Below are 27,306 nucleotides of genomic sequence, written 5' to 3' on the forward strand. Positions count from 1 at the left end.
GTTAACACAGCATGGCCCTCCAGGGTGATTTGACAGAGCGTGTCCTTTAGAAGCATCTGCAGCAAACCATCTGGCGTTGATTTTTCAGCTATGCCCTCTGAGGATTCACCAGGGCTGCCAAGTCATAGTAATTCTTTTCTGGACACAACAGCTGCTAAAGTGGGTCACCTTGCATTTTTACAGCATTTCTACAACAGAAGCCTGGCAAAAGGGAGCCTACTTTAAAGCAGTGCTTGGGGTTCTTGTGAGCTGCTCCAGTGATTTGGGGAAGAGGAAATGATCCAAGAGTACATTCACACAATGAAGTCTCTTTTGCAGATAATCTTGCCTTGAGGCTAACCAGCTGACCAATGTACCTACACAAAACAGAACAGGAAAGTTCCTTGGAAGTCCGAGGCTTCTGGGCCTCATATACATATGTGGGGAAGAATAGTTTGGATGCCTCCAAGAAGCCATGTCCATTCCCAAGAATGTCCTCTAGCCAGAGGGGGAGACAAGGCACAATATGTAGAAATGAAAGTAAGGGTAGTCTGCTTGGCACCCTCTGACAGGATTTAGGGTCTCCTGGGCCCCTCTCCTAAGGGATGCTGCCCAGCGGCAACCTTTGTCTCTGCTATGACGGAGTTATCTCAGTGGTTCCTTAAAGGTCCTCGGACTCTAATGAGGAGGCCCAGCATCCACCACTGAGAACATGTGCTTCAACGAGAAATCTGACAGCGACTATGCGTGGTGGTTGCACAACATGATTAATGTAATCGACATCACTAAATCGTACGCCTGACAGATGTTGAACTGGCAAATGTTCTGTTATATATATATTTTACAACAATAATAAAGAAAAAAGAACACGTCCTACAAAGAATCCTCGCTCGCTCTACTGTCACGTGGTGATGGAAACAGGCAAACCTAACATGCCTACTGTGCCAGTGAAGCCACAGACCTTGTCAGGTGAAGAGATGGTCCTGCTGGGGTCTGGTGTGATTTGGCATGGCCCGTCAGCCTCGTTTCAGGCCGAGGCATGTGACAGCGAGCCAGCTCCAGTGTGGTGGAAAACTCTACATGTGAGTGGTTCCATAGGGCATACCATACGCAGGACACGCGTGAAGATGGGAACAGGAAGTGTCACTCAGAGGAGCAGTCATATATGTGACGTGCTGGTCTGTATGTCCTTGAACTTGTTCTTTTCCCATCTCTTTATCCTTTATGAGAGCACCCTCACCTTTGGCTCCCACATCATCAAATCTGCAGCTCTGACCTCTCTCTTCCTCTACCATTCCTGTATCCAATTGCTTATGGGCATCTCCAGTGGGTGCTCTGTGGGGACAGTGGAAATGTCCTCTCGAAGCCTGACCCTGCACCTAGGCTTTGCCCCTCTGCTAAGGCTCCAGCAAACATCAAGACACCAGGTCAGAACCCTGGGCTCCATTCTGGATGCCTCCTCTTCTCATGCTTCCCACATCCAGTAAGTTAAGTATTAATGCTAAGAGCTAACAGTCATATAGCGCTCACTCTGTGCCAGATAAAGAGCCCTGGTGGCACCAATGGGTAAACACTCAGCTGCTAAGTAAAAGGTTGGCAGCTCAAACCCACCCAGCGGCTCTGTCGGAGAAAGACCTGGCAACCTGCTTCTGTAAAGATGACAGCCAAGAAAACCCTATGGGGCAGATCAACTCTGTAATATGTGGGGTCTCTATGGGTTGAAATGGACTTGACAGCACCTAACAACAACGTGCCTGATGCCGCTTTAAACACTTTATGTGTATTCATATAACACAACCCTGTAAGACAGGCATGACTGTAATTCCCATTTTGCAGATGAGGAAACTGAGGTGCAGAGACTCTGCCAAAGGCATACAGCTAGTTAAGTGTCAGAGCCAGAATTCAAACTTGGGTAGTCCGGTTCTAGGGTCTTAACCACTTCTCTGACGCCTCATTAAGCCTGGCTGCCTCCAGCTCTTGGGGATCGCTTGTCTGCACACTAGCCTCCCCCTTGTCCCTACCTGCGTGGCTCAGGCCTTATCATGCCTCACCAGGACCACAGCAGCAGCCTCCTCATAGCCCAACACATCCCTGCAGCCAGAACAGCTTTACTGAAAAGCAAATGTGATCATGCTATTCACCTGCTTAAAATCTGTCAGTGGCTCCTGATCTATTACAGGAGGCATTTAAATCGCTCGGAGGGCCTGGAGGCCTCCATGGCGGCCACTGCCAAGCTTCCTAGCCTTCATGCCATGCACCCTGGCATGTCCTCATGCTCCAAACACTTAACCATTGTGCCACCAAGCCTCCTTCTACTACAGCCCCCAGGGAGCTCAGATTATGTTTCATCCATCTTCGTATCTCAATGTCCAGCTCAGTGCCTGGCACTCAGTAGGCCCTCAGTAATACTGTGTTGACTGGCTAAATGAATGAAAGCAGGTGACTGACATGGGGGGAAATCCCACAAAGGGAGGTGTGAACAGCGGCATTTTGGCTACAGCCCACGTCTTCTCCCCCTGACGCTGCCTGGCCACAGTCCTCCCGGGCTCGTCTGGCTTGGCCCCACTCACCGGCTGCCTGAGGCAATGGTGGGCACGATGTCGTGGCTGGCCCGGAGGGGCCGGGTCCTGGCTTTCATGCGGGCATGCTGCAGCAGGTGCTTGGCTTCCTCACATCTGGGGCTCAGCCCAGTCTCCGGCTTGGGACCAGAGGTTCTGCAGGGTGGCACGCAAGCCAGAGCGGGCGAGGAGGGATTAGAAGAAAATAACACGGATTAGGCGGGCTTTCCCAGCGTTGAGCACTGGCTGTGCCAGAGAAAGCCCTGCATGTGCAGCCTTCCTCCTCCAGCGCCCACAGGCTGCCCAGCTGGGCCCAGGGCCTGGAAAGTGCCCCAGCAGCTCTGGGCAGGGGTGGACATCTGCTCGGGGACTGGAGACAGAGACCCCAGGAGGATCTAGAAAAGGGTGGGGGAGTCTCTAGATTATTCTATTGCTCCTTCCCTGAGCACACAGTGGGAGCTATCTGGGAGGAAGAGGGAGGAGAGGACCTGGGTGTTGGGCTGGGCCCGTGCCCAGACAGATGGTCTTTACACGCACCATCCTCTCTCTCTGCTGTCTCTCTCCACACCCACATGGCAACCCACTCAAATACACGTGCGCACTGTCCTGAGCTCCCACCCCACACTCAGGAATCAGGATTCTGCCCATCACAGGTCTGGTCCTTTGAGGGAATGACATTTTTATAAATCCTAGTGTTTTCTGCCTCAGTCCCAATCGAAGTCTGCCAGGCATCAGCTCAGGACTCACAGGCTCAGGGCTGAGAGAAATTGAGCTGAATCCAGACAAAGTCAGCAAATGGCTTGTTTTTCATAATAATAAGGGTCCTAAACAGCCCTCCACCCCACCTACCACCAGATGTGCTGCCTCCCCTGGCTGGTCCTGCTGAAAGTGACAGCAGCTCTTTTTCTAAGCTGTCTCCCAGAGGTGACAATATAGCCAGCGTGGACACAGCAATCACAGCAGCCCACCGCCTCCCACTGACAAGATGTTTTTTTTCCACCGAGCGCTGTCTCCCCAGCCAGGCTGCTGAGGGCAGGTGCTGCTCTGCTTGACAGACGAGGGTACTGTGGAGCCAGGAGGAACATTCACACAAAGGCTCAAGGTCGAACACCAACTGAGAGCTCGGAGCAGAAGACCGCCAGCCCTACTGCCTCCGGCATCGTTCCTGCTCCTGCCCTGGGTCCCACAGCAGGCTGAGGATGTTTGTGGCTGGGGTCAGACACACTCTTTGATGTGACTTCAGTAGCTCCAGTGGCTGCCCCCAGCAGAGGCAAATGGCCCCTGTCCTCACTGTCATGTGTGCTGAGCTGTCCTCACCAGGGAGGGTCCACAGAAAGAGAACTAGGGAGGGTAGAGGCTGAGCCAGGCCTACTTCTCAGACCTGCAGCCACCCAGCCCCACATGCATCCTTACTCATCCCATATGCACCCAGAGAAAAGAAACAGGGCAGATAGTTTCCTGGATGACACAGACATGAACAGAAAATGGCACAACTCTGAGGCCTCCAGCGAGAAGGCCTCCTTGGGGCATCCTTGGCCAAACTCCGGGCAGACTATGGTTTTTTGTTGTTGTTGTTTATGCTCATTATTTGCACCTAACCCTGCTTTGGAGCCAGAGGAAAAGAAAGAACTGCTAGAATAAAGGTACCATCTGTGCATCTGAACCCTGGCAGGACCCAGGCATGGCTTTGGAACAAGGAGAGCTTTACCGCTGTGATGTGGAAGAGAGTCCCAGGCCTGCTACCCTGTGAAGCCTCCTTTGGCAGCAGAGGCCTCCCTCTGCACAGCTTCCCAAGCAGGCAGCTCCTCCAGCACACTGCTGAGAGCAGCTGTGCTGCTGGGGCTCCAGCTCAACAGCAGAGATAATGAGGGTGCCAGCTCGGAGAGCCACCCCTGCAGCCGCGGGCCTCTGGCTGGCAGCCTGCTTGCTCTGAGCCTTCCGGTGACAGCTGTGGCTCCCTGGCTGTCAGATGGCATTTGTCACAAGACCTGGTGGGCAGGCAGGAGGGCCCCCAAGCAGCTGGCCAGATGCTGCCAGGGTCGGCCTTGCCTCCTGGTTTTTAGGCCATTTTCCAACTTTGCTGTTTCCATTCTGCTCTCTGCACTTGGAGCTGTTAATATATATATATTTTTTCATCAGCTGCCCTGATCCGGTTCCTGGCAGACAAAGCTGCTTTCTCTGCTGATTAGAAAATCAGGGCTTTTATGGGGCTTGGAGGCATCCGTGCAGTAACACACTAAGAGGAGGGGAGAGTGTCAGGCACCTTCACAGATTGAAGCCCAGGGCAACAGAGCAGAGGACTTCCCTGGAGAAGGGAGGTGGCCTCTGTCCCAAGGGGCAGGGAGCGAGGAGGTATACTGTTGTGGAATGCTGAGCCTGTCCAGTCTAACTGCCCACTTCCTTCCACCAACACCATCCTGTATTGGTCTAATGAAGCCACCCGAGGAGCACCCAGCCCCCACAGGCAGGCAGGCTCACATTCTTCCACATGAGAGAGGCTCTCCAGAGTGATCTGACCCTGGCCTCTACCAAGGGCACATAGCCCTGGAGCCAACCCTTCCCCCTATGGACTGTAACCCACGAGCCCAGCTCTGACAATTCCCCTGGGAACTTCTGGAAGCATTAGGACAGGCAGTAGTGACCAGGCCAAGGCAAAAGCAATTTTCCACCTAAGGATAGACAGCCTTTGCTACTCTCTTAGAAGTCTGCACATCTGGGGCCCATTGCTCAGGGGTAGGGTCAGGGATAAGGCAACTGGGTGATTTTCTGCCTTGGGCTTTAGTTTCCCCATCTGTAAACTGTGGAAGTTGGATAGGGGAGAGAATTCACATTGTTACTCTGAGTCTGGGTCTTTGGCCATGCAGCCTCGTGTGCCAGAGTACAGTAGGGGTCCTGAGGTCCTCTCCCTTGGGGGGTTCACACCAAAGCCATTTATCCCTCAAGGAGCAGCAAAGCCTACAAAGGGCGAATTTGGAGGGTAAACTCTAGTTCCATGGGAGTAGCCCTTTCCTCGGCCACATCCGAAGTTGCTGCACAAGGACAAAAGGCAGTGTGTGGTCCCCTCCCCCTCTGATCTCTCCATCTGAGCAAGTTTCCTGGTGGGAGGACGTAGGGGCTAAGCTCTGGCTAAGCTCTCACCACCAGGCAGGTCAGGATCCTACTCAGAAGAACTACCATTTCTCAACTAGCCAGGGAGGTCAAGGGGACAGAGTGGCCTCTCTCTGCAGCCATCATAATCCTGGATTAGAATAATAGTGCCAGCAAGCCTGGGTTTAACCCTTCCATCTCAGGTGCATGAGTCAAGAATACATTTTGGAATGTAAAGCAATGTGACATTTCTCAGATTCCTGGACGCAGCAGGTAGGGGTGGGGGTGGGGGGGACATACAGCGTACATGAAAAAGGAGCCCTGGTGTTACAGTGGTTAAGTGCTCAGCTGCTGACCAAAGGGTTGTCAGAGCCCACCCAGCAGCTCCCCAAGAGAAAGACCTGGCATTCTACCCCCATGAAGATTATAGCCAAGAAAGCCCTATGGAGCAGTTCTACTCTGTCACATGGGATTATTATGAGTTGAAATGGACTTGACAGCACCTAACAACAACAACAAATATATAAACCCTTTTGCTTAGCATTTGTTTCATTTCTATTTATTATAAAGCTTTTTGATGACCAAGGATAGAACTATGTGAAGTTTCCCTTGTGAGAACTTAAGGAAAAGGTATGCCAGAATTGATTCTGGATTGTGTTTTTATGAGGGCAGGGACCTTGTCTTTGAGTTGCTTTTATGCTTGGTTGCCAAGAGCCTTACACAGAGGAGTCTAGGGCACTGACAACGAAAGGCTAGAGCAGTGGTTAAAAGCGTGTTTCAGGGGCTGCCTACCCAGGTTCTAACCCCTCAGCTGCCACTTACCAGCTGTGCTATCCTGGACAGGTTACTTAGGGGTTAAGCCTCAGTTTCTGTATCTGCTAAATAAGGGCTCAGCTGTCCTTAAAGATAAGTGAGATTGATACCCTCTAAGAGCTTAGCATTGAGCTGGCCATTTGGTAGGATTCAATAAATGTTAACATTCATTATTACTATTATCACTATACATTTTAATATTATTTTTATCATCATTTGTTTTTGTTAACTCTCTTACAAAGGGAAGGATAGAATCCCTGAACATTAACTAAAATTACCTGCCAAGTTCACCTTGTGGTCTGCAAGGGGAACCGAAACCAAATGCCATCACGGCAACCCAGTTTGTGTCAGAGTAGAACTGTGCTCCATGGGGTTTTTAACAGTTGATTTTTTTCAGAAGTAGATTGACAGGTTTTTCTTCTGAGGCCCCTCTGGGTGGACTCAAACCTCTAATTTTATGGTTAACCGTTTACACCACCCAGAGACTCCCAGCAAATGGAAGCTGTGCCTAATTACCATATCGGGTGATTGGAAGTGATAAACCATCCTGTAGCTAGAGAGAGATAGGTGGTTTTGCTCTAGACTTTCAAAAGCCTTTGACAATAAAAAGCTCCATAGAAAAGACAATTTCCCTAAAATGAGTCACCATAGAACGGGGAGTCGCAGGAGGCTGTTTGGTAAGAGGGAAGCTGATGCCAAGACAATAAACAGGCCCTCTCTCAGCAGAGCAGCCCTGGCGGTGCAGTGGTTAAGAGCTAGACTGCTAATCAAAAGGTTGGCAGTTCGAATCCACCAGCTGCTCCTGGGAAACCCTATGGGGCAGTTCTCAATAGAATCGACTGGGTGTCAAGGGGTCTTTCAGCAGACCTTCCTTAAGAATGGCCCCTGTTAGGGCCTGCCTCCTTTAGCACCTTTATAAAGGATCTGCGTGGAGGTGCAAAGAGCTTTCCTAAGACAATGGCCTCTTTCTTAGGAGGGCAACATGGCTGGGTCCCTGCTGAGCTCCAGAGGGAGGCTGTGAGCTGCCCCTTTGGTCACCACTCCCTGGCCTCAGCCTGAGGGACCTGGGTGGTCATAAGCGGAGGCAGGTGTCCAAGGCACTCCCAGATTGGGGGGCAGTGGCCTGCTCAACTTCTGGGGGGAGGGGAGGCAGGGGTTCTATGTCTTGAATTTCAGCCCCTCTCCCCACTTTTTTTTTCCCCACTAGGTGAATGATCTTGGGCAAATTAACTTTTTTGAGCCCTTTTGTTCACAAAGACTGGGACCACAATGAGGTTTTGGAGTGTGAGACAATTATATGGCATAAGACCAAAACTTGAAACCAAATCCATTGCCGAGTTGGCTCGGACTCATAGCAACCTTATAGGACAGAGTAGAACTGCCCCACAGGGCTAGTGGATTTGAACTGCTGACCTTTAGGTTAGCAGCTGAGTTCTTAACCACTGTGCCACCTGGGCTCCAGGCGTGAGACAGCGTACCTGAAAGTTCCAGGCAGGGCTTGCTTTGTGGTAGGGGTTCAGTGTTGGCATTCTTCCTTCTCCACCAGATGAAGGGATTGAACCTCCAATCTTTCAGTTAGTAGTTGAGCATGTTAGCCATTTGCACCACCCAAGAACTGCCAGCAATCACTGCAGGGGCCTGAAAATTGGGACCCACCAAAGTCTGGCCTGATTCGGCTGGCTCCCTGCTCCCTCTGTCGTCATGAACACGTAACCCAACTTCCTGAAGGGATGTGCACAGGGGCCTCATGGGCACACTAAGGACTGGGCCTCAACTTCTGTATCTATAAATGGGCATGACTGCACTACTGACGGGGGAAAAAACAAACAATCTAGGTAATCCTTAGAGCTTCCTTCACACTACAGCATGGCTGTGACAAAAACCCAGAGACCCTCTCCTCACATTTTTCCCGTGGAAGACTAATATCAAAGTCCCTACCTACAGACACACTTCAAGACCTGGGGCCCCCAAGATCACACAGGAGGTCCTGACCTGAATAGAGCATGCTTGGGTCATGCAACACTGGCTCTCACACAAGACTGCCAAAGAAAAGTCCTAGGGCCTCACTGGGGCTGCCCCGGCACCTGCAGAGGCCTGATATCAAGCAGTTGTTGCACGTCCGGCTTCCCCCTGGAGCCGAGCCCGGTCTGAGAATTGTATTGACTGCTGCTGCTCCTTTGTTTTCACATACTTTTAGCTCATGCTGGATTAATTTGGGATCCCAAGGCCATTTGTAATTCTGATATGCTGTCTTGGAGCCTCAAGGGAGGAAAGAGGCTGAGCTGGGCATGGCCTTTTCATAGAGAGGTAAAATCCAGAGCTCCAGGGAGGGTAGAGAATCTGAACAGGAGTGAGGGGACAACCTTGGGTATCTGAGCACAGCGCCTGCTTCTTTTCACCCCTCTGGAAACCTGGTGGCGTACTGGTTAAGAGCTATGGTGCTAACCAAAAGGTCAGCAGTTCAAATCCATTAGGTGCTCCTTGGAAACTCTAATGGGCAGTTCTACTCTGTACTATAGGGTTGCCATAAGTTGGAATTGACTCGATGGCAACAGGTTGGTTTTTTTCCCTATCTCTAGAGTCCAGTTCTGAGACATGGCCCGTGAACAAAGTCACCTACAGCACTGTTATGGATTGAATTCCTCACCCCACCCCCAACCCCCACCCCAAGACAGGTTGAAATCCCAACTCCTGTACCTGTGAACATGACCTTGTTTGGAAATAGTCTTTGAAGATGTTATCGGTTAACATGAGATGATACCAGGGTAGGCTGGGTCCAATCCCATCTGAGGGGGACATGATATGGACAGAGGAAGGAGGACCATATGATGACGGAGGCAGACACAGCTACAAGCCAAGGAACAGCAAGGATTGCCGGAAGCAACCAGAAGATAGGAGAGAGACATGGAAGAGTTTTTCTCTCGGAGCCCTTAGAAGAAACTGACATGGCCAACACTCTGATTCGGACTTCTAGTCTCTAGAACTGTGAGACAATAAATTTCTGTTCTTTAAAGCCACCCACATTGTGATATTTTGTTACAGCAGCCCTAGAAACTACTCAAGACCCAACCCTCAGTTGTGCTCTCTGAGGCTATAACCTCTCAACCCCTTCTCTCCCCTCAAACCAAAATCCCATTTCCTGAATCCATCTCAACAGTGACTAGGCAGGAAATGAGCTTATCCCATGGAGCCCATCACACACCCTTCTTTGCTTACACCCAAGAATAGTCTTGGCTGGGAGAGGCAGAAGACTTTAGACTCCTAACCCAAGGGGTGGCTCTGTGGGGCATAAAGAGGACAGTTTGTGGCATTGCCATATATTGCTTGGCCACAGACTTTGGAGCTAAGCAGCTCTAAGCCAAAATCTTGGCTCCAACACTTAATAGCTGTATGACCCTGGGCAAATCACTTAACCTCTCCTCAGAGAGGACTGTCTCTTCATCTGTGGGACTGTTTGAGGATAACACGAGAATGCAGGCACAGCACTTAGCACAATATTTGGCATACAATTAAAGCTTGAATATGAAAGTTGCTGGCACGATCTTGTGGAGGGAAAACTTGGCCATTAGGCTGTTCCAGTCCTCTAGGATCAAGCTTTCTCTTGCGGACAACCCTTGGGTCAGGAGGATGGAGGTCTTCTTCACATTCAGCCCTTGGCATTTAAGGCCTTGGGTCATTTCTGGTGTTCCTTTGGCATCCTGGGTATCTCATGTCCCACTTGGCCAACTCTCCCTATAACTATTATTGGTGTTTAGGTGCTGTCAGTTTATGGTGACCCCATGTAAAAGAGTAGAACTGTTCCATAGGAGTTTCTAGACTGTAATCTTTACAGAAGCAGATCGACAGGTCTTTTTCCCAAGGAGCTGCTGGGTGGGCTCGAACTGCTAACCTTTTGGTTAGCAGCCAACCACTTAATCATTGTGCCATAGGGGCTCCTTCTCCCTGTGACTACTCCATGATAAGCAGGGCCAGCCCCACAGCCCTGACTATAATCTTGGGGCCCTGCAATCACCATCATTTCATGAGCTTATTGTCTTATTACCAAGCAAAGCAGTAAAAAATTATGGACATAATTAAGTACATGTTGGGTTAACTTTGTTGTAATGGTTATTTGATTGCAACACTGAGCTGAACTGATGATCAACTTGACTGAATGTGAAGTGGGACCATTTATTCCTCAAGACCTGAGATCTGAGGGGTCCACTGGACCATTAATGAGACCCTGCCCCTTGCCCCTGCCACAGGATGTCCTGACTGGTGTCCTGGGACCCCCTCGGATGGCCATCACCACAGTCAGCCACAGCCTCAGAATGTTCCTCTGCCAAGGGTCCCTCAGTGTGGACGCTAAGCCCCAAGACTCCGGTCCCACGTGGCACTCCCAGGTCATAGAGCTGAGGAAAGTGTGTCTTTTTCAAAGGTCTCTTGGAAAGTTCAGCTATACATCAATCAGGCCATCCCGTTATAGGAGAGACGGCACCCTACAGTGTCTTAAGGACTGCTTTATTTTATTATTTTTTGTGCTTTAAGTGGAAGTTTACAGTTCAAGTTAGTTTCTCATACAAAAATTTATACACACATTGTTATGTGACCCTAGTTGCTCTCCCTACAATATGACAGGACACTCCTCCCTTCTACCCTGGATTTCCCATGTCCATTCAACCAGCTCTTGTCCCTTTCTGCCTTCTCATCTTGCCTCCAGACAGGGACTGCTCATTTAATCTCATGTACCTAATTAAGAAGCACACTCTTCATGAGTATCATTTTATGTCTTATAGTCCAGCCTAATCTTTGTCTGAGAGGTGCCCTAGGGAATGGTTTTAGTTTTGCGCTAACAGAGAGGCCGGGGGCCATGTCTTCTAGGATCCCTCCAGTCTCAGTCAGACCATTAAGTCTGGCCTTTTTACTAGAGTTTATGTTCTGTACCCCACTTTTCTCCTGCTCCATCAGGGACTCTCTGTTATGTTCTTAGGGACCACTTTAATACGTGCCCAGGAGACTCAGGCATAGAGACCAAATGAAGAGCCCTATCAAAGCACAGATGATCTCTCTCGCATCCTTGTGTCTAGACACCCTTCAGCTTGGGTGTCTACTCCACAAGGATCTGACTGTAGATCATCAGTAGAGATCAACGGGGTGCTCCGAATGACATTCCCAGCAGAGGACAAAGATTTCCCCACTCCAACTCTATGCCCTGGCCTGCTTGGCATTCTATGGGCAATGTTTTGTTAATAATCTTTGAACAGGGTGCTAAAGCTCACTACAGCAGCTTTTCTCTCTCTCTTCCTCCTCCCCCTGCCCACAACATTCACTCATCGCATATACACGTATCATACACACACCTACACATCAGACACATGCACACATACCTTACCCAAACCCTAAAATGATGCAGATGGCCACACATGACCTGGCAGGTTAAACAATAGTCCAGAAACACCAGTCTGGGCACTGAGGATTCTACACAAATGCCATCTCCTCACAGGACTAAGGGAAAGTCCCTCCACACCCATATTTGAGGTTCCCTTTTAAAATGGGTGGTTTTTGTTACTCATCACCCAACACACGGGTCAGATGCTTTGGCTTCTCCTTTCAATAGTGTGGCCCTTGAACAAAATCCCCAGAGGCATCATCATTTTCCTGCTGGGCCTTGCTTGAGGAGGAACAGCTTCAGGACACAAGGTGCATCTGCCCAAACCTTCTCCTCCTCCTTCTCTGCAAGGGAAGGAGGTGAAACAGAGATGTGAAGGCAGAGAGGGGAGCAGTATAGCTGAGGACCACAGTTCTGTTCTCACACTCCTCAACACTAGGGCAAGGCCAGGTAGGGACATGGTGAGAAGCTGAAAACAGTAGCTATGGAGGTGACAGAAGAGACAACTGGCAGAAGGGCAGTCAACCATGGTTCTAAATTATCAATAATGAGGGAAGGAAGGAGCCTATATCCCTTTCCCCACAGGGTCTTGGCCACAGCTGCTGAGGACAGTAAGTTAGCAGAATAGTTGCTGAACTGCCTGAATCTGGGGCACCTGCTTAGTTAAAGCAGGGTGCAGGACTGGGGGACACTGTTCACACCTTCTAGGGGGTAGGTAAAACGGAGTGAAATTATGCAGGGGGCAGCCTGACAAAGGAGAAGCAACATGCTGACTTCTGCCCTCAGCAGAAACCACAAGACACTGAGGAAGGCAACATGACCACACAGCTGGGGAAATGAGGGTCGCTCCAGCTCTGTGACCTCTCATGACCTCTCAGAGCTTCATGTGCCAGGAACAGGGCAAAGACTGAGGCCAAGGGCTACCTCTGGGCAAGCCCCAGCTGAGGCTCAGGCCACAGATGGCCCTCACCCCCACCCCTGATCCTACTCCTCACCCTGGTAGCTCAAGACACTGACCATGTCAGGACAGATGTGCTCACTCTGCTCCCCTCACTCCAGTGTGTCCAGTTTCCCCAAATCACTGGGGGGAGAGGGTAAAGAAAAGTCTGTGGGATATCATGGTGGGAATGGAAGACAATCCCTCCAGCTCAAACCAAAACCAAACCCATTACCATCAAGTCAATTCTCACTCATAGCAACCCTATAGGACAGAGTAGAACTGTCCCAAAGGGTTTTTAAGGCTGTAACCTTTACAGAAGCTGATTGCCATATCTTTCTCCCACAGAGCAGTTGGTGGGTTTGAACTGTCATCCTTTTGGTTAGCAGCCAAGAGCCTAACCACTGTGCCTCTAAGGCTCCTTGCCTCCAGCTCAGGAAGGAATGAAATCCTTTACATTCTCTTCATTGGTAAAGAAACTGGGGTAAAGCTTTGCATTTGTATACTCTCCTTAAGAACTTTCACATACTCATTATCTCATTTTAGCCTCACAATACACCCCCACCCCCACTGCTGTCCAGTGACCCTATAGGACAGAGTAGAACTGTCCCATAGGGTTTCCGAGGAGCAGCTGGTGGATTTGAGCTGCTGACCTTTTTATTAGCAGCCAAAGCAGACAAACACTATTTGCTCCACTTTAAAGATAAAAAAAGGCCTGGGCAGGGCAAAAAACGGCCCCCAAGGACACAGTGGGTAGTCTGTTTCCCCAAACTCTGGTGCACTCTACCTTGTACTATACCTCTCTACCCCAGTGGTTTTGCTCAAGGCGACAACAGATAGGCACTAGTCTGAGATACAAGGGGTCACTTGAGCCTTTTCTGCAGTCTCAGGGATGACCACCCACAGCGGCCCACTGTCTACTGGTCTGCTGTCCCCTTGGCTCTTGAGAGGTCTCCTGCTTTTCTGGCACTGTGTCAATGCAGAAGATAAGGAGGAAGAAGGGAGAGAAAATGTATGCTCTGAGCTCTTACCTGTTCTGATCCGAGTCCTGCGGGGAGATGCCTGAATCCCAGTCCACGTCCCCTGCTGGTCGTTCTAGGGCCCAGGACAGAAGCCGGGGTCAGGGTGGAGCCAGAAGCTGGGCTCTCAGCTCCACTGAATGAATACTGAGAGCGCTTTCTCCAGAAGAAATTGACCCCACAGACAAATCCGACCCCCTGCTGTGTCTCCGCCAAAGAAGTGGAAGCAGAGACTGTCACAGTGACCTCTGGTGGACATTTCCAGGGCTGAGCCGACCACCTGGGGCCTCTCAGGTGTGGCCCAAGGAATGAGCTTTTGCAATGGGGAGGACAGAAGGGAAAGAGCCTGTCTTCCCAGGTAGGAGCACTTGCACACCTGAGTAGTGCTCCTGGCTGAACTCAGCCCAGTCCATAGGCCATTTGACTTTTTTGTGGGGAGGGGCAATGAGGCCAACAGGGGTGAGGGCATGCCATTGGAGAGAAGGTACAAAAGCCACTGTGGAAAGAGCTACAAGCCACGGAAAGAAGTCATGGTAGCCCCCACACCCAAGCACAGAGGGTGGCCTCCCGTTAGTCTGGATGGTTACGGGGGACTTCAGCACACAGGGCTGCCTCTGAGGTGGTAAAAAGTCTATGTCAAAACCAAGAATAAGAAGACATCCCGATAACTTTGGTGACAGTCAACTATGCTCTCCCTCCTTTCCTGCTCCCCCTCCCTAAGCACCCCCTTCCCTGTTTTTCTCCTTCTGGACTCCTCCTGCTCTCCCCTCCCTCTCCCTCCCTGCCACCCAGACCTCACAGCGAGCCTCACCTGGTGCAGCTTGATCCCAGGATGGAGTCCAGGCCAGGATCCCCACCTTGGGGGGGCCCTGCCCCGATACACTCAGCATCTCCTGCAGCAGAAGGCGGTTCCTCTCCACCCGGTCAGATAGGGACAAGGCACTGCCCCCGGTGCCCAGTGCCGCCAGGTCTCCAGCTCTCCAGAGCCCCCCCAGCAGGGGTGTCCTGGGGACAAAGTCCTCCTCAGAGGTCAGGGATGTGCTGTCCAGGTCTCCTCCTGCGGCCAGACCATCTCGAAGGGGATATGACCTTCCCTTCCTCAGGTTGAGTGTGTGGGTGGTTTTGTTACAAGGCCCAGGGCCCTCAGGCCGGCTTGGAGCAGCTCTGTGGACAGGGCTGTCTTGCGAAGAGTTGGGCCCTGGCACCTGCCCTCTCTCATGGTCAGGTAGCATCCATACTGCTTCTGGAGGCCACAGGCTCCTCCTGCTCCAGCACTCTAGCCCAGGGACAGGCAGCCTGGGGGGTCTGGGGTACCCATTCCTGGCAGGTTCCTTGTCATTGACACTGCCATCCAGCTGCCCATCTGTCAGGGTCTGATCATGGGAGACCACCAATGCATCTGGCAGGGAAGACCCCTCTCCACTGCCCTTGACCCGTCTGCATTTGAGTTTCTTGAAGGATGCCCGCTCATGAGAGGTGGGGCCAGGGTTCACCCCCTGCTTGCCCGCTGTCATCTTCTCCCTCAAGGCTCTTACTTTGAACTCCAGCACGGAGGGGCCTTGGAGCTGCACCCTCCATGCTCTGGGAGGATGAGGGGTCATCGGGCTGGGTGTTCTGTCTTCCGGAGGGCAGAGCCAAGGCCTTGGGAGATGTCCATTATCCAGCTGCTGCTCGGGGCTACTGCTCTCTATAGCTGTCACTTCCATGGGGCTGGCTGTTCTGCTTGCTATCTTGGATCCTCTGGAGGAGAAAACAGAGAGCTCCAGAGACCCAGCCCTAGCTCCAGCAACTTCCTGGATCCCCAAGGCACCTGGGTTTTGAGCCCTGTTCATACAAGAATAACTTGGAGGACAGGGCAGGGGATGCCCTCTAGATAACATGAAAGCACTTGGGAAAGTACAAATCAGTGAACAGTACAAATTATTGACTTTTTTTCTTCCAAGTCTGAGTGGTGTTCTAGTTTTCCTATTCCCATTTTACAGATGGGGCAAGACGAAGCTTCAAATGACAACTAACCCTATGCCATATGAGGACCAGAACGGCAATTACAGCCAGATTTCCCAATCCCTGGCCTCATGCTTTGCAGAAGCATGGTCTCAGTGGAGGATGTCTACGTCCGCTAATAGCCCTTTTCCAAGGGGAGCTACTGTGGATGATGGACTTTAGGGAGATGCTAAGTAGCATCTGTGTTGGAAGGTGCTGCAACCCAGTCTCACCCATGTCCCCAGCACCCAACCCACAAGGCCACAGCATGAGTCAGTGCTTAAAGGGTGGCCAGGATCAGTGGCTAATTTCCCTGAGGCACCTGCAAGTGTTTTCAAACACACTCTCTCAGATAACCCTCACACAAGTCTGCCAGGATGGTATTATCTCCATTTTACAGTTGGAGAAACTAAGGTTCATCTTTTCAGTCGAGGCCCAGGGTTCTTTCAAAACAATGATCATTTAACCCTGTTTTTTTAACCCTGCCTCCCACAGGTGTGGATGAGAATATTCTGTCCAGAGGGGTCAAGTGATTTGTTAGCATTTCACAGCTCAGAAGTAGCAAGGTTGATGTTACTGTCTAAATGGGGAAGGAAAGTGAGCACAGGGTGTTCGTCACAAAGCTTCTGATGTGCACACATACCTGCCACAAGGTCTTAGTATCTATTCTGCTCTCATACATCTAGATGTGTCCCATTTGAAGTAAACTACAGGTATAAAAATCCGTATTTACATAAACAACAGATTAAGAGTTAATTATTTACTCCACAAACTGACTAAGGATTCACCATGGAATTCTTTGACATGGCAAGCCTCTCCATAATCTTTTATTACCATTTAATTTATACACTACCTTTTAGGAATACGTGCTTTATAAAGCAAAACACACATATTGTTTAAAATGTCACATCAGCTTTAAGTCAGTGAAGCTTAATGCCTATCTTTAGAACAGAGATCATTTACTCTGTTAGCTGAGCTAGAATTTAAGAAGTATCTCTCTGGAGCCCAGCCACCTATTCCTCTTTTCTATGGTCCAATTGAGAAAATACCCGTTGCTGTGGATTCGATTTAGACTCATAGAGACCCTATAGGACAGAGTAGGACTGCCCCCTAGGGTTTCCAAGAAACAGCTGGTGGATTTGAACTGCCGACCTTTCGGTTAGCAGCCAAGCTCTTTAACCACTGCACCACCAGGGCTCCCACTGAGAAAACAGGGCATTGGAATGTAACTTGAGCAATCTCAGTTATATTTAAAAATCGTTTTGGCGGTGTGAAGTCTGGAAGCAGCATTCCAGTGATAGTCATCTCCGGAGACTTTAAAGAATGAGACCCTCCTGTCGGGGTGGTCTACCGGGAAAGTTGTTCAGCTTGGAACCGCCTGATTCTGCGACTCGAGTACTGGGGTTGCTCTAACTTAGACAAGTAAAATGAAGATGGACGAGAAAGGTGGGCCTCCGCCACCACCCTCCCGGCTGTGTGACCGTGGGAGGCCTGGTCCCCGAGCGGCCCGGGCTCCCCTCTCTGCGGCCCAGCCACCCCCTCCCGGCCTGCCCGGCGCCTCACCTCCTCCATACTCACTGAGGGCTGCCGCCGGCAGATTTGGCCGCCGCCGCCGCCTCCTCCTCCATCCCCTCCATCCCTCAGAGAGGCGACACTCTGCTCTAGCCCTGTCTCCCTCCCAGGCCCGTTTCAGGGTACGGGGAGGGACTTCCAGAGTCGAGCCCCCAGCGGGCGGGTTCTGGCCAGGGTCTCCGGGAGTGCGGTCTGCAGGCCTCGCCCCTCGGGGCGCGCCCGGCCTGGGGTCCGGGGCAGGGTGGAGGCCGGGGCTCAGCTCCCGGCTCTCAGCGCGGCTCTCGAGACCTGGGTGGGCCCTGTCCAGGCAGCCGCCCCTCGGACCGCGGCCTCCCTCCGGGTCTGAGGAGAAGCGGGGTCGGGTGGGGGAGGGCGCTGGCAGGGAAGGAAGTGTGGCATCGGCTGCTAGTTCATGGCTTTGCCATTAAGGGAAAAGAGGCCAAAGCTGGCGCCTTTCAGGGCCGGGAGGGAAGAGAGCGAACAGGAGAGAACAGAGAGGAGGGAGGAGAGCGGAAGGGCCGGAGAAGCCGGGACCTCTGCCTCCCTCGCGCCCGGGCCTTCACGGCACCTCTGCCCTCGCTGCCGCCCGCCGGTCCCCAGTCTGTCCAGGCCCAGACAGCCAAGGGGAGCTGCTTTTCCCGGCGGCGGCGGCGAGGGAGCGAGTCCCTCACAGACGTCAAAGGGGCGTGAGGAAACAGAGGAACCGGCCCCAAGTTTGGGAACTACGGGGCCGCTCGCCTCTGACGCCCGCCGGCCGGGCCCGGCGCTTCCCAGCCCGCGGCCGCGCCCGGCCCGGGTGACTCGCTGCGCTACAGGCTGAGGGCCGCCTTCGCGGGTGACAGAGCTAACCCCATCCCGACAGGACAGCGGACTGCAAAGCGAAGGCGCCGGCTCCAAAGCGAAGGAACAGTGTTAGCCCCCATGCCCTCCGCGAGCGCACGAAAGGGGAGAGTGTAGCAGCGGGACGCGCGGCTCAGCTGCCGCAAAAGCTAGGAAAACACGTTCCTGCCGAGCTTGTAACCCTACACCCATGGCTTTGGGGGGAGGAGGCTCGGCTATCGGGGGTGGAAGCTAAGGAATGCCCTTTGTTTAGGCAACTTTTCCTGAGAAGTCGGTCTGCCCTCTCAGGGCACAGTCTCCATCGCCCCAGGGAGCCGTTTCCTCGGCGGTCAAGGTCACTTACTTACGCTTTCTAGAGGCGCGAGTGTAAGACAGGAGTGGACAAGGTCACCTTATCCTCTCCTGCTAAGGGGACTGCCTGGTGCCCGCATTGCCCACAGCTTTGGGCAGGGGCCAGTTCTCAGGGTCCTGAGGACTCCTGAAGAGAGGTTGGCACTTTTTCTAGGCCGAGGAGAAAGAAGCGGCAAAGGGCTTTACCTGCAGAGTGGCCCAAACCAACGGAGCTTTCTTTCTCTTTGCACCCAGAGGGAGCTGACAGAGCCTCACCTATTTCCAAACCTATTTTTCCACAAAAGACAGGAAGCGACAGGAAGTTAGGACCCAGTAGATTCCGGAAATCTCTACAAAGGGAAAGTGCTCATTCATCTATACTTCAGCCAACAAGCTTCACTCTCAAGCATGGGATGCCCTTTTGCTTGTATTTGTGCACTAGCGTCACCATCTAGGTGACAGGCGCAGCAATCGTGAGGACCACACAGTGTGCTAAGTGCCCGAGCAAGGGCTGGAGGGGAAGAAAGGCTTACAGAGAAGGTGCCACTTGAGTTGGAGTGACCCTGCAGAACGGGGACACCTGGGGAGGGCTTGAGAGTACTCTTTGGGGAGGCACAGCGAGCGGGACGAAGGGGACACTTGCCCCCTGGCGCAAGTTCAAGGGGCCGCCAGACTGGCGCGGAATGACATTCCCAGGCACTACAAACATGAAAGGCGCCTAAGACAGCCGGGGGGGAAAAGGGGGAAGGTGGCTATCAAAGTCTATTCAAGTTGAATGGGGGGGGGGCGGGGAGCCATTTAGAGATTGCCCCTGGGCACTAAAACCGGAGGGGGGAGCGCAATTTAGAGATTGCCCCTGGGCACTAAAACTGGAGGGGGAAGCGCAATTTAGAGATTGCCCCTGGGTGCTGCTTACCATGTTCGCTATGCCCAGGGGAACTGGGAGTAATTCTGCCTTGGGCTAATTTAGGAAAGTGAGAGATTGTCAGGACAAACCTTTTGTGTGACGGTCCCCAGAGCACACAGCTCTGGTGACAGGTGGGTCTCCAGTCTGGGGCCAGTGCTCTTGCAATTGACCTCTGTTCCCCTCCCAGAGCAGGCAGTTCAACAGGGCACTTACTACTCACTGTCTGTTAGTAGTAATCGCTTAGCAGTACTCTTACTGGTACCATTTATGGAGGGTGTACTGAGCATCAGGCATTGAGCTAAGCACTTTACATACATTATCTCATGTTGCAACCTTAAGAGATGGATACTATGTATTGTCCATTTTCTACAGATAAGGAAACCCAGTCCAAGTGATCTGCCCGAGATCATAGAGCTAGTAAGTGGCAGGTCTTCTAGTGCCCAAGGTACTCGCATCAACAGTATTGTCGCCAGCATCCTGCTAGTTAAACAAAGAAAGATTTCATTTTAAAAATATTCCAAGAATTTGTGAGAAAACTGAAGTGCTTGAAATAGATCCTCGAAATGTGCTGCCACCTTGGCACGGCCCTTCCTTTCTGGGTCTTTCTCTCTTCCTTATTCCTGCCATCCAAGCTAAAATCATGAAAACCAGGCATGGCTCCTTATTCTCCTCCATGTGCAGAGTCTAAGCTAACAACAGCAATACCGTTACTATTATCTCGGACTGCCTATGAGCTAGGTGCTCCTTATAACCAAACCAAACCCACTGCTGTCAAGTCGATTCTTACTCATCAAAACCCTATAGGACAGCATAGAACTGCCCCATAGGGTTTCCAAGGCTGTAGTCTTTAGGAAACAGACTGCCACATCTTTCTTCCACAGAGCAGCTGGTGGATTCGAAACACCAACCTTTTAGTTAGTAACTGAGTGCTTAACCACTGCGCCGCCAGGGCTCCTTGTGCTTCACATAGAGTATCTTAAATTTTTACAACAACCTTGCAAAGTAGGTGTTATTTATCCTCACAGTGCTGTTGAGTAGATTTCAACTCCTAGTGACCCCATGTGACAGAATAGAACTGCCCTGTAGGGTTTTCTAGGCTATAATCTTTACAAGAGCAGATTGCTAGGTCTTTCTCCTGTAGAGCCACTGGGTGGGTTCTAACCACCAACTTTTTGATTAGCAGCTGGGTGCTTAACCATCGTGCCACCAAACCAAAAATCAAATCCACTGCTGTAGAGTAGATTACGACTCATAGCGACCCTATAGGACAGAGCAATATAGTCCCCATAGGGTTTCCAAGGCTGAAATCTTTATGGAAGCAGACTGCCACATCTTTCTCCCATGGAGCAACTGGTGGGTTTGAACTGCCAACCTTTTGGTTAGCAGCAGAGCACTTAACCACTGCACCAACAGGGCTCCGACTGTGCCACTAGGGATAAGGAAATCAGAGAGCCCAATACTGAATATAGCGTGGACTACCAGAAGAACAAACAAATCTATCTTGGAAGAGGTATAGCCAGAATGCTCCTCAGAAGTGAGGATGGCAAGACTTCATCTTATGTGTTTTGGACATGTTATCAGGAAGGACCAATTCCTGGAGAAGGACATCATGCTTGGTAAAGTAGAGGGTCAGTGAAAAAGAGGGAGACCCCCAAAGAGATGGATTGACACAGTGGCTGCAACAATGGGCTCAAACGTAGCAACGATTGTAAGGATGGCGCAGGACCGGGCAGTGTTCCATTCTGCTGTTCATGGGGTCACTATGAGTTGGGACCGAGTCACCGAGTCGATGGCACCGGACAACAACGACAAGGCTACACAGCTGGTACAATCGAATCTGAGCCTAATTTTGTCTGACCCTAAGACCTTCTGCCTTGCTTCTTTTCAGAGGCACCTCTGATCTCAGGCTCTTAAAGGTAATTTCTCTACGATGCCTGCCCTTTCCCCTCCCCCTAGAAGTTAATGATCCGTGAGGCCAGTTTCCCAAAGGTCCAGCAAAGGCTTAATGTTTAAAAGAAACCCGCCCCCCAACTTTTTGAGATGCATATAATCACCTTCAGTTTACTCATTAAATTTATTTTGCACTGGGGGTGGGGTGGGGTGGGAGTGTCACATTTACACAGAGTTTTTAAAAGCCGTCTGTCCTAAAAACACCAATGAGGAAATCCTTAGAATGCTATTAAATTCTCATGAGATCCACTTGTCTGAGGGCATTTCTCGTTCATTGGATTCTGTTTAGTTCAGCAAATATTTGTTAAGCTCCTATTGTGTGCCAGGCATCTGAGAGACAGAATATCATAGACCCCGCCCTTGAGGAATTTCTGGTCAAATTGGGCTGGGGGCAGGCACATAAGCGGACTTTCTGTGTAAGTCCTCCCGTTGAGGTTAGTGCAGGTTGGTGTTGTAGATCACTTGCAGGAACATCTAGATTGAGGGGTGCGTGCTGGGTGGAAGGGGATGTCACAGAGACCTGGGTCTTGGAGAAAGAGCAGGAATTATCCAGACAGAGGGGAAGGGGTGGGAGGAGGCATTTCAAGCCAACAAAGTAGCATAAACACAGGCATCGAGGTGTGAAACTGCCAGGTATCAGCATTACTAAGTGTAAAATTCAAACCGAGAAAGGTAAGAGGAGGGGTGAGGCTGAAGAGCTGGGGTGGTCTGGGCCTGGACTGAGGGCCTCAGGGGTCCTGCTGAAGAGCTTGGATTCCATCCTACGGAGTGAAGTTCCTAGAGGATCAACACCTTAGCCCTTGAGTGTGGCTCATCATTCCTAGGCTGGGGAACTGTCTTATTTCCTTATATATCAGGCCCTTTCAAAACCAGATTTTGGAGTAAAATCTAGGAGTAAAACAAATACACAGTAAATAGGGATCAGGTAGCCCTCTTCCTCCATTCAACAACTCAGGAAATCCACCATCCTGAAAGACCTTTGGCTTACCCTGGATGAAAACACCAGTTTTACTATTCCTCACCCCCATATCCCTAACACGTTCTGCATCCTCAGTTTGAATAAGGACCCATGCAGGGCTGATTTCAGGGCTAAGTATAATAGGGTTTCACTTAAGATGAAGGAAAAGGCGAGAGAGATGGTCCTCAAGATCACAGTGTTAGAACCAGGTTGGGTGCGAGGGACATTCCCTCCATTCCTCTACAGTACTGCCTAAAGCAGCTTGTTCATCCTTGCCAGCTGGAACCTGAATTTCCTAGACCCTCTGTTCTTGATTCCACAGGCAGGTGGAAGGGACTGATTCCAGCAACAACCCCTGTGGATGTGGTTCACTCTCCTAGTGCCATCACTCAGGCCCTTGTCATTTCTCCCAGAACAGGGGCAGGAGTATCTGGACTGGCCTACCATGCACCTGCCTTTCCCCTGCTTCAATTCTCCCACGGCTCCCCTGTGATTCCCAGGGGCCTGACCAGTGCCCATGTAGACTCTCCTGGGAAAGGGAAGCTGGTGAAAATGCTGATTCTGAGGCTCTAGTTATAGAAATTCTGATTCCTTTGGTTGTAGTAAGGCCTGGAAATCTGTTTTCTAATAAGCTTCCCAGGTGATTTTGAGGCCCAGTCAGTTTTGAGAAGCTCAGGTCCTTGGGTTAAAGCTCAAATTCCTTCATATGCCACATGGGTCCCACCAGCCTTACCTTTTACTGTCCCTGCCAGCCTAGCCTGCATCCGTACCATATTGAGTTGTTCAAAAACAACCAATTGGAAGTGCTGTTTCATGTCTCCTTGCCTTTGACTAAGCCTTTCTTCAGCCTGAAACATCCTACTTCACTCTACACACACATACATTCCCATCCCAATGTGGCTCTCTTACTAGACCTTCCACACACAGCTCAAATGTCACCCTCAGAGAAGCCTCCTCCAACCCCCGCAGTCCTCCCAGCCTGGGTTAGAGCACACTGGATCCACCTCTATCAGTAACTGTCTGACGCTCGTGGGTCCCCCACTACACGAAGAGCTTCTTGACAGAGCACCACGTCTAACCCTTATCTGTATCTTTGGCACCTAGCACTGTGCCTGCCCACTAAAGGTAACAACTAAATGTCAGACAATTAAATGAAAAAAAAAAAAAAATCCCTCTCAGGTAAGGATGCCTCAGAGAAAAGGGGGCCACTGCTTGCTAAGAGGATCAAGGGCATTTCCAAAGAACTTGGTTCATTCTCTCAGTGTGACCAGTCATGCCTCAGGCCCTCTGGGAATGTCAGGCCCTGGCAAGGCCAGGACCAGCACCCAGGCCTCCTGACTGACCCGCAGTTACAGCTGAGGTCTAGGCCTCCTTGGTCCTGCCCTTCCTCCCTCTTCCAAAAAGGGCCTTTGATCACAGATTTCAATTATACTTCAACTCCTTCCTTACACTTCAATTCAGAGTTGAGCCTGGAAACTTGGAGATAAAATAGCTACCAGAAATAGAAATGGAAGTGATACTGAGGCGGGAAGCATGGAAAATCAGGGTGGGAGAGGACACCAGGGATACACATGGACAGGCACAGCTCCTGGGGAAAACAGGCACCATGACAGTGGGGCACCTGCAGACGGCAGTCGCCTTGTTTTCTTGCTATGCCTCTTTCCACATGCCAGCACACACACACACACACACGTGTGTGCATGAACACATGTACATCATGCTCTCCCATGTCACAACATGCCTGAATCTCCTAAGATCCAAGGAGAACAGATGTGTGATTCTTACCTGGTCAGGGTCAGCCTGCACAGCTCTCCCAGGCTGATGGGCAGGAAGCCCACTGACATGGGACAAGGACCGGGACTTCACTGCCTTTGATGCCTACTCATTCCGTATCGCCCCTGACTCTGCCAGGCATCTGTTCCCATGCCTGAATCCAAACTGCAGCTTTTCATTTCATAATCCTAATCACAGGGAAATGACTGGGATTAGGCAAATATTTTAATACTCTCCTTCCTAGCCTACCGCGCCTACCTATAAGGAGGCCATCAGTCATCAGTATGTGAAGAGGACACCTGACTTTTATCCCCGACTGTCAATAATCACTGTCATCTTAGCCAAGCCAATTTTCTCATTCACAAAATGAGAACAGATTCAGGAAGAAAGACGTTGGAGGATGACTGAGACCCGAACTCATATTTGTGACAGAAAGTGCTCGGTACTATATTAATAATTGGCTTGATACGTATGGGAGACTAGGAAGAAATGTACTAGCATAATCCTGACACCGACAGTTCAGAAACAAAGCAAAACAAAACAAAAAAGATTATCTCAACAGAAGCTGAAAAGGTGCTTGAAAAAATTCAACATTGTACGTAGAAGACTTCTTCTCTAATATAAAAATATCTTTCCCATATCCAAAGTCTAAGAGGCAACATTTTACAAAATGAGGAAACTCCAAGGTAGTCCCATCAAAATTAGGAACTGAACAAGAATCCTTCCCATCATCAAATTCATATATCAATGGTCTATAAGATCTGAAGTGCATAATTATTAAAAAAGGAGTCAAAGTCATTTTAATTTGTAGATGATATGATTGTTTACTATAAAAATCCAAGCAAATTAAATGTGACTGGACACAAGATAAATATTAAAATCCAGCCTCCCTTAATACCTGCACTAACCAAAAGAAAAAAAAAATGCCAGTCAGAAAAATAACACATAACCCATTTAGTAGTAAATTTTACACCAAAAAACATACACAAGAAAGTTAATAGCAACATTGTTCATAATGCAAAATAACCAGAAAGAAACCAAATGTCCTTCAGGGGTAGAATGAATAATATTCATATTGTACACTGGAATTTTTTGTATACTGAATTTGTACTTTTATGTCTACTCTGTAATACTGTATGGAAACCCTGGTGGTGTAATGGTTAAGAGCTAGGCTGCTAACCAAAAGGGATCGGCAGTTCGAATCTACCAGGCGTTCCTTGGAAAACCTATGGGGCAGTTCTACTCTGTCCTATAGGGTTGCTGTGAGTCGGAATCGACTCGACTGCAATGGGTTTGGTTTTAATACCGTTTAGCAATGAAAATGAACAAGCTATAGCTACATGGAACAACATGACTGATTCTCGTTAACATATTGTTGGGCAAACAAAGCAAGTCAAGGAAGAAATTGAAAAAATAAAATTACGTGTTCTTTAGAGACACATGTAGATGTGGTAAAACTAATAAAAAGCAAGAAAATTATTAATACAAATTCAGTGTAGTGGGCCCCTAGTGTCAAAAGGAAAAGGTGATACAGCTGGAGAGAAGGATGCGGGGGGTTTCATAGACATGAACAATGCTTTATTAAGCTAGATGTTATTATAGATTTCTGCTTTATTATTTTTCTTTACATTGTATAGATTTACAAACGTACATATACATAGTCTTTAGTATGTACAACATATTTCATAGTTTAAAAAACACTACAGTAAACGAAAAAAAAATTAAAAAAGAAAAGACCTGGGTAAATGGGAAAACATTAATTAATTAATGCTCCTGGATATTTATTGGATATTACCAAAATGAAACTGTTTCTCAAAGATTTAATATAATTTCAGTAAAGATTCCATATATGGGCAAGAATATTGAAGAAAAAAATTGTAAAAAATATGACATTATAAAATAAAGATACAATAATGAAAATAGAAACTGGCAAAATTGTCACAAAAGGAGAGACTGGAAGGGCTGACTCATTAGGGGGAGAGTAAGTGGGAGTATGGAGTAAGGTGTATATAAGCTTATATGTAACAGACTGACTTGATTTGTAAACATTCATTTAAAGCTCAATAAAAATTATTAAAAAGAAAAAAAAATAGAAGGGAAATAATGCAAAAATAAACAACCAGATCAAGGTAATGTTACTCTTACTTGGTCTGATAAAGGATTTTTTTTTACCAAACATCTACAGCTAACATTGTACTCAATGGCAAAATATTGAACATGTTTCTTGAATTTGGCAACAAGAAAAGGATTTCCACTATCACCAACTTCTATTCAACATTGTAATGGAAGCCATAACCAGCCATCAAAAAAGAAAAATACATACTCTTTTTAGTAATTTAACAAAAGAGGTATGAAACTTGTACTCTGAAAACTGCAAAATGTTTCATCCCCTTCTCTGGACTGTTTCTCAGTGAATGACACTATTAATCACCCAAGCCAGCAACGCGAGAGATTCCCCTTTTTTTCTCAACCCTCCACAGAGATCCTGCGCTGTTCTCATCTCTTGAAGCCAAACCTGTCTCCCATCTCCATTGCCTCTGCCTCATTTCAGAACACCATGATCCCCACCACAGAACTGACCCAGCCTCCTTCCGGCCTCCCTGCCTTCAGTGTGCCCTGCTCTGTTTCCTTCTTACAGCTGCTGGGTGATCTTTCTGAAACCCAAATCCCAGTTGATTGTCCTCATGGCAATTGAAATGTGGCTCATGACTTTGGCTTGCAGTTCTGAACCCATCTCAATCCACCTTCCCCAACTTCTCTAGTCTTACCTCCTTTCACATTCCATATACGTCTTTACACTGCTTGCTATTCCACGTTCATGTATTCTCTACCTGGAATGTCCCCGTTCTTCCCCATCCTGGGGACCCTAATGACCACCACATTCAGCACAAGTATAATATCTCTTCCCTGTATTCCAAACCACTCACTGTCTGCAGCTTCTTCTGGGTGGGTTTCTTTGTCTCTTCAATGAGTTCATAAGCTCTTTGAGTGCAGTGGTTAAGGCTTTGAGCTCTGGAATCAGGCTGATTTGCATGCATTACGTAGTCTAATTCACAAGGCAACTTTAAGAATTGTTATTATCATCCCCATTTTATAAATGAATAAACTGAGGCTCAGCAATATTAACTGCTTTGCCCAAGGCTCCCCAGCTTATAAGTGGTGGTTCCCAGATTCAAAGGCAGAACTGCCTGTCTCTGAAGGGTGTTTGTAACCACACAACGGTCTTGTCAAT

The 27,306-nt window shown here is 49.5% G+C and overlaps 1 protein-coding gene across 2 annotated transcripts in view; it reads right to left on the minus strand.

Annotated features, from left to right (window-relative positions):
- Positions 1 to 18,017, minus strand: part of KIAA1614 (KIAA1614 ortholog) — a 54,462-nt gene extending 36,445 nt beyond the window's left edge. Inside the window, exons 1-4 of one of the 2 annotated variants that reach the window (XM_064276560.1) lie at positions 17,323 to 18,017; positions 14,573 to 15,501; positions 13,774 to 13,837; positions 2,550 to 2,693 (exon numbers count right to left, since the gene is read on the minus strand). In XM_064276560.1, coding sequence (XP_064132630.1) covers positions 2,550 to 2,693; positions 13,774 to 13,837; positions 14,573 to 15,501; positions 17,323 to 17,381 — 1,196 coding nt within the window. In that variant the 5' untranslated portion in view covers positions 17,382 to 18,017. Of the gene's footprint in view, positions 1 to 2,549; positions 2,694 to 13,773; positions 13,838 to 14,572; positions 15,675 to 17,322 lie in introns of those variants that run through there. The other variant, XM_064276559.1, reaches the window with a different exon arrangement.
- Positions 18,018 to 27,306: the final 9,289 nt, after the last annotated feature.

Source organism: Loxodonta africana, chromosome 25 (assembly GCF_030014295.1).
Source record: "Loxodonta africana isolate mLoxAfr1 chromosome 25, mLoxAfr1.hap2, whole genome shotgun sequence".
In the NCBI taxonomy this organism is placed as follows: Eukaryota; Metazoa; Chordata; class Mammalia; order Proboscidea; family Elephantidae; genus Loxodonta; species Loxodonta africana.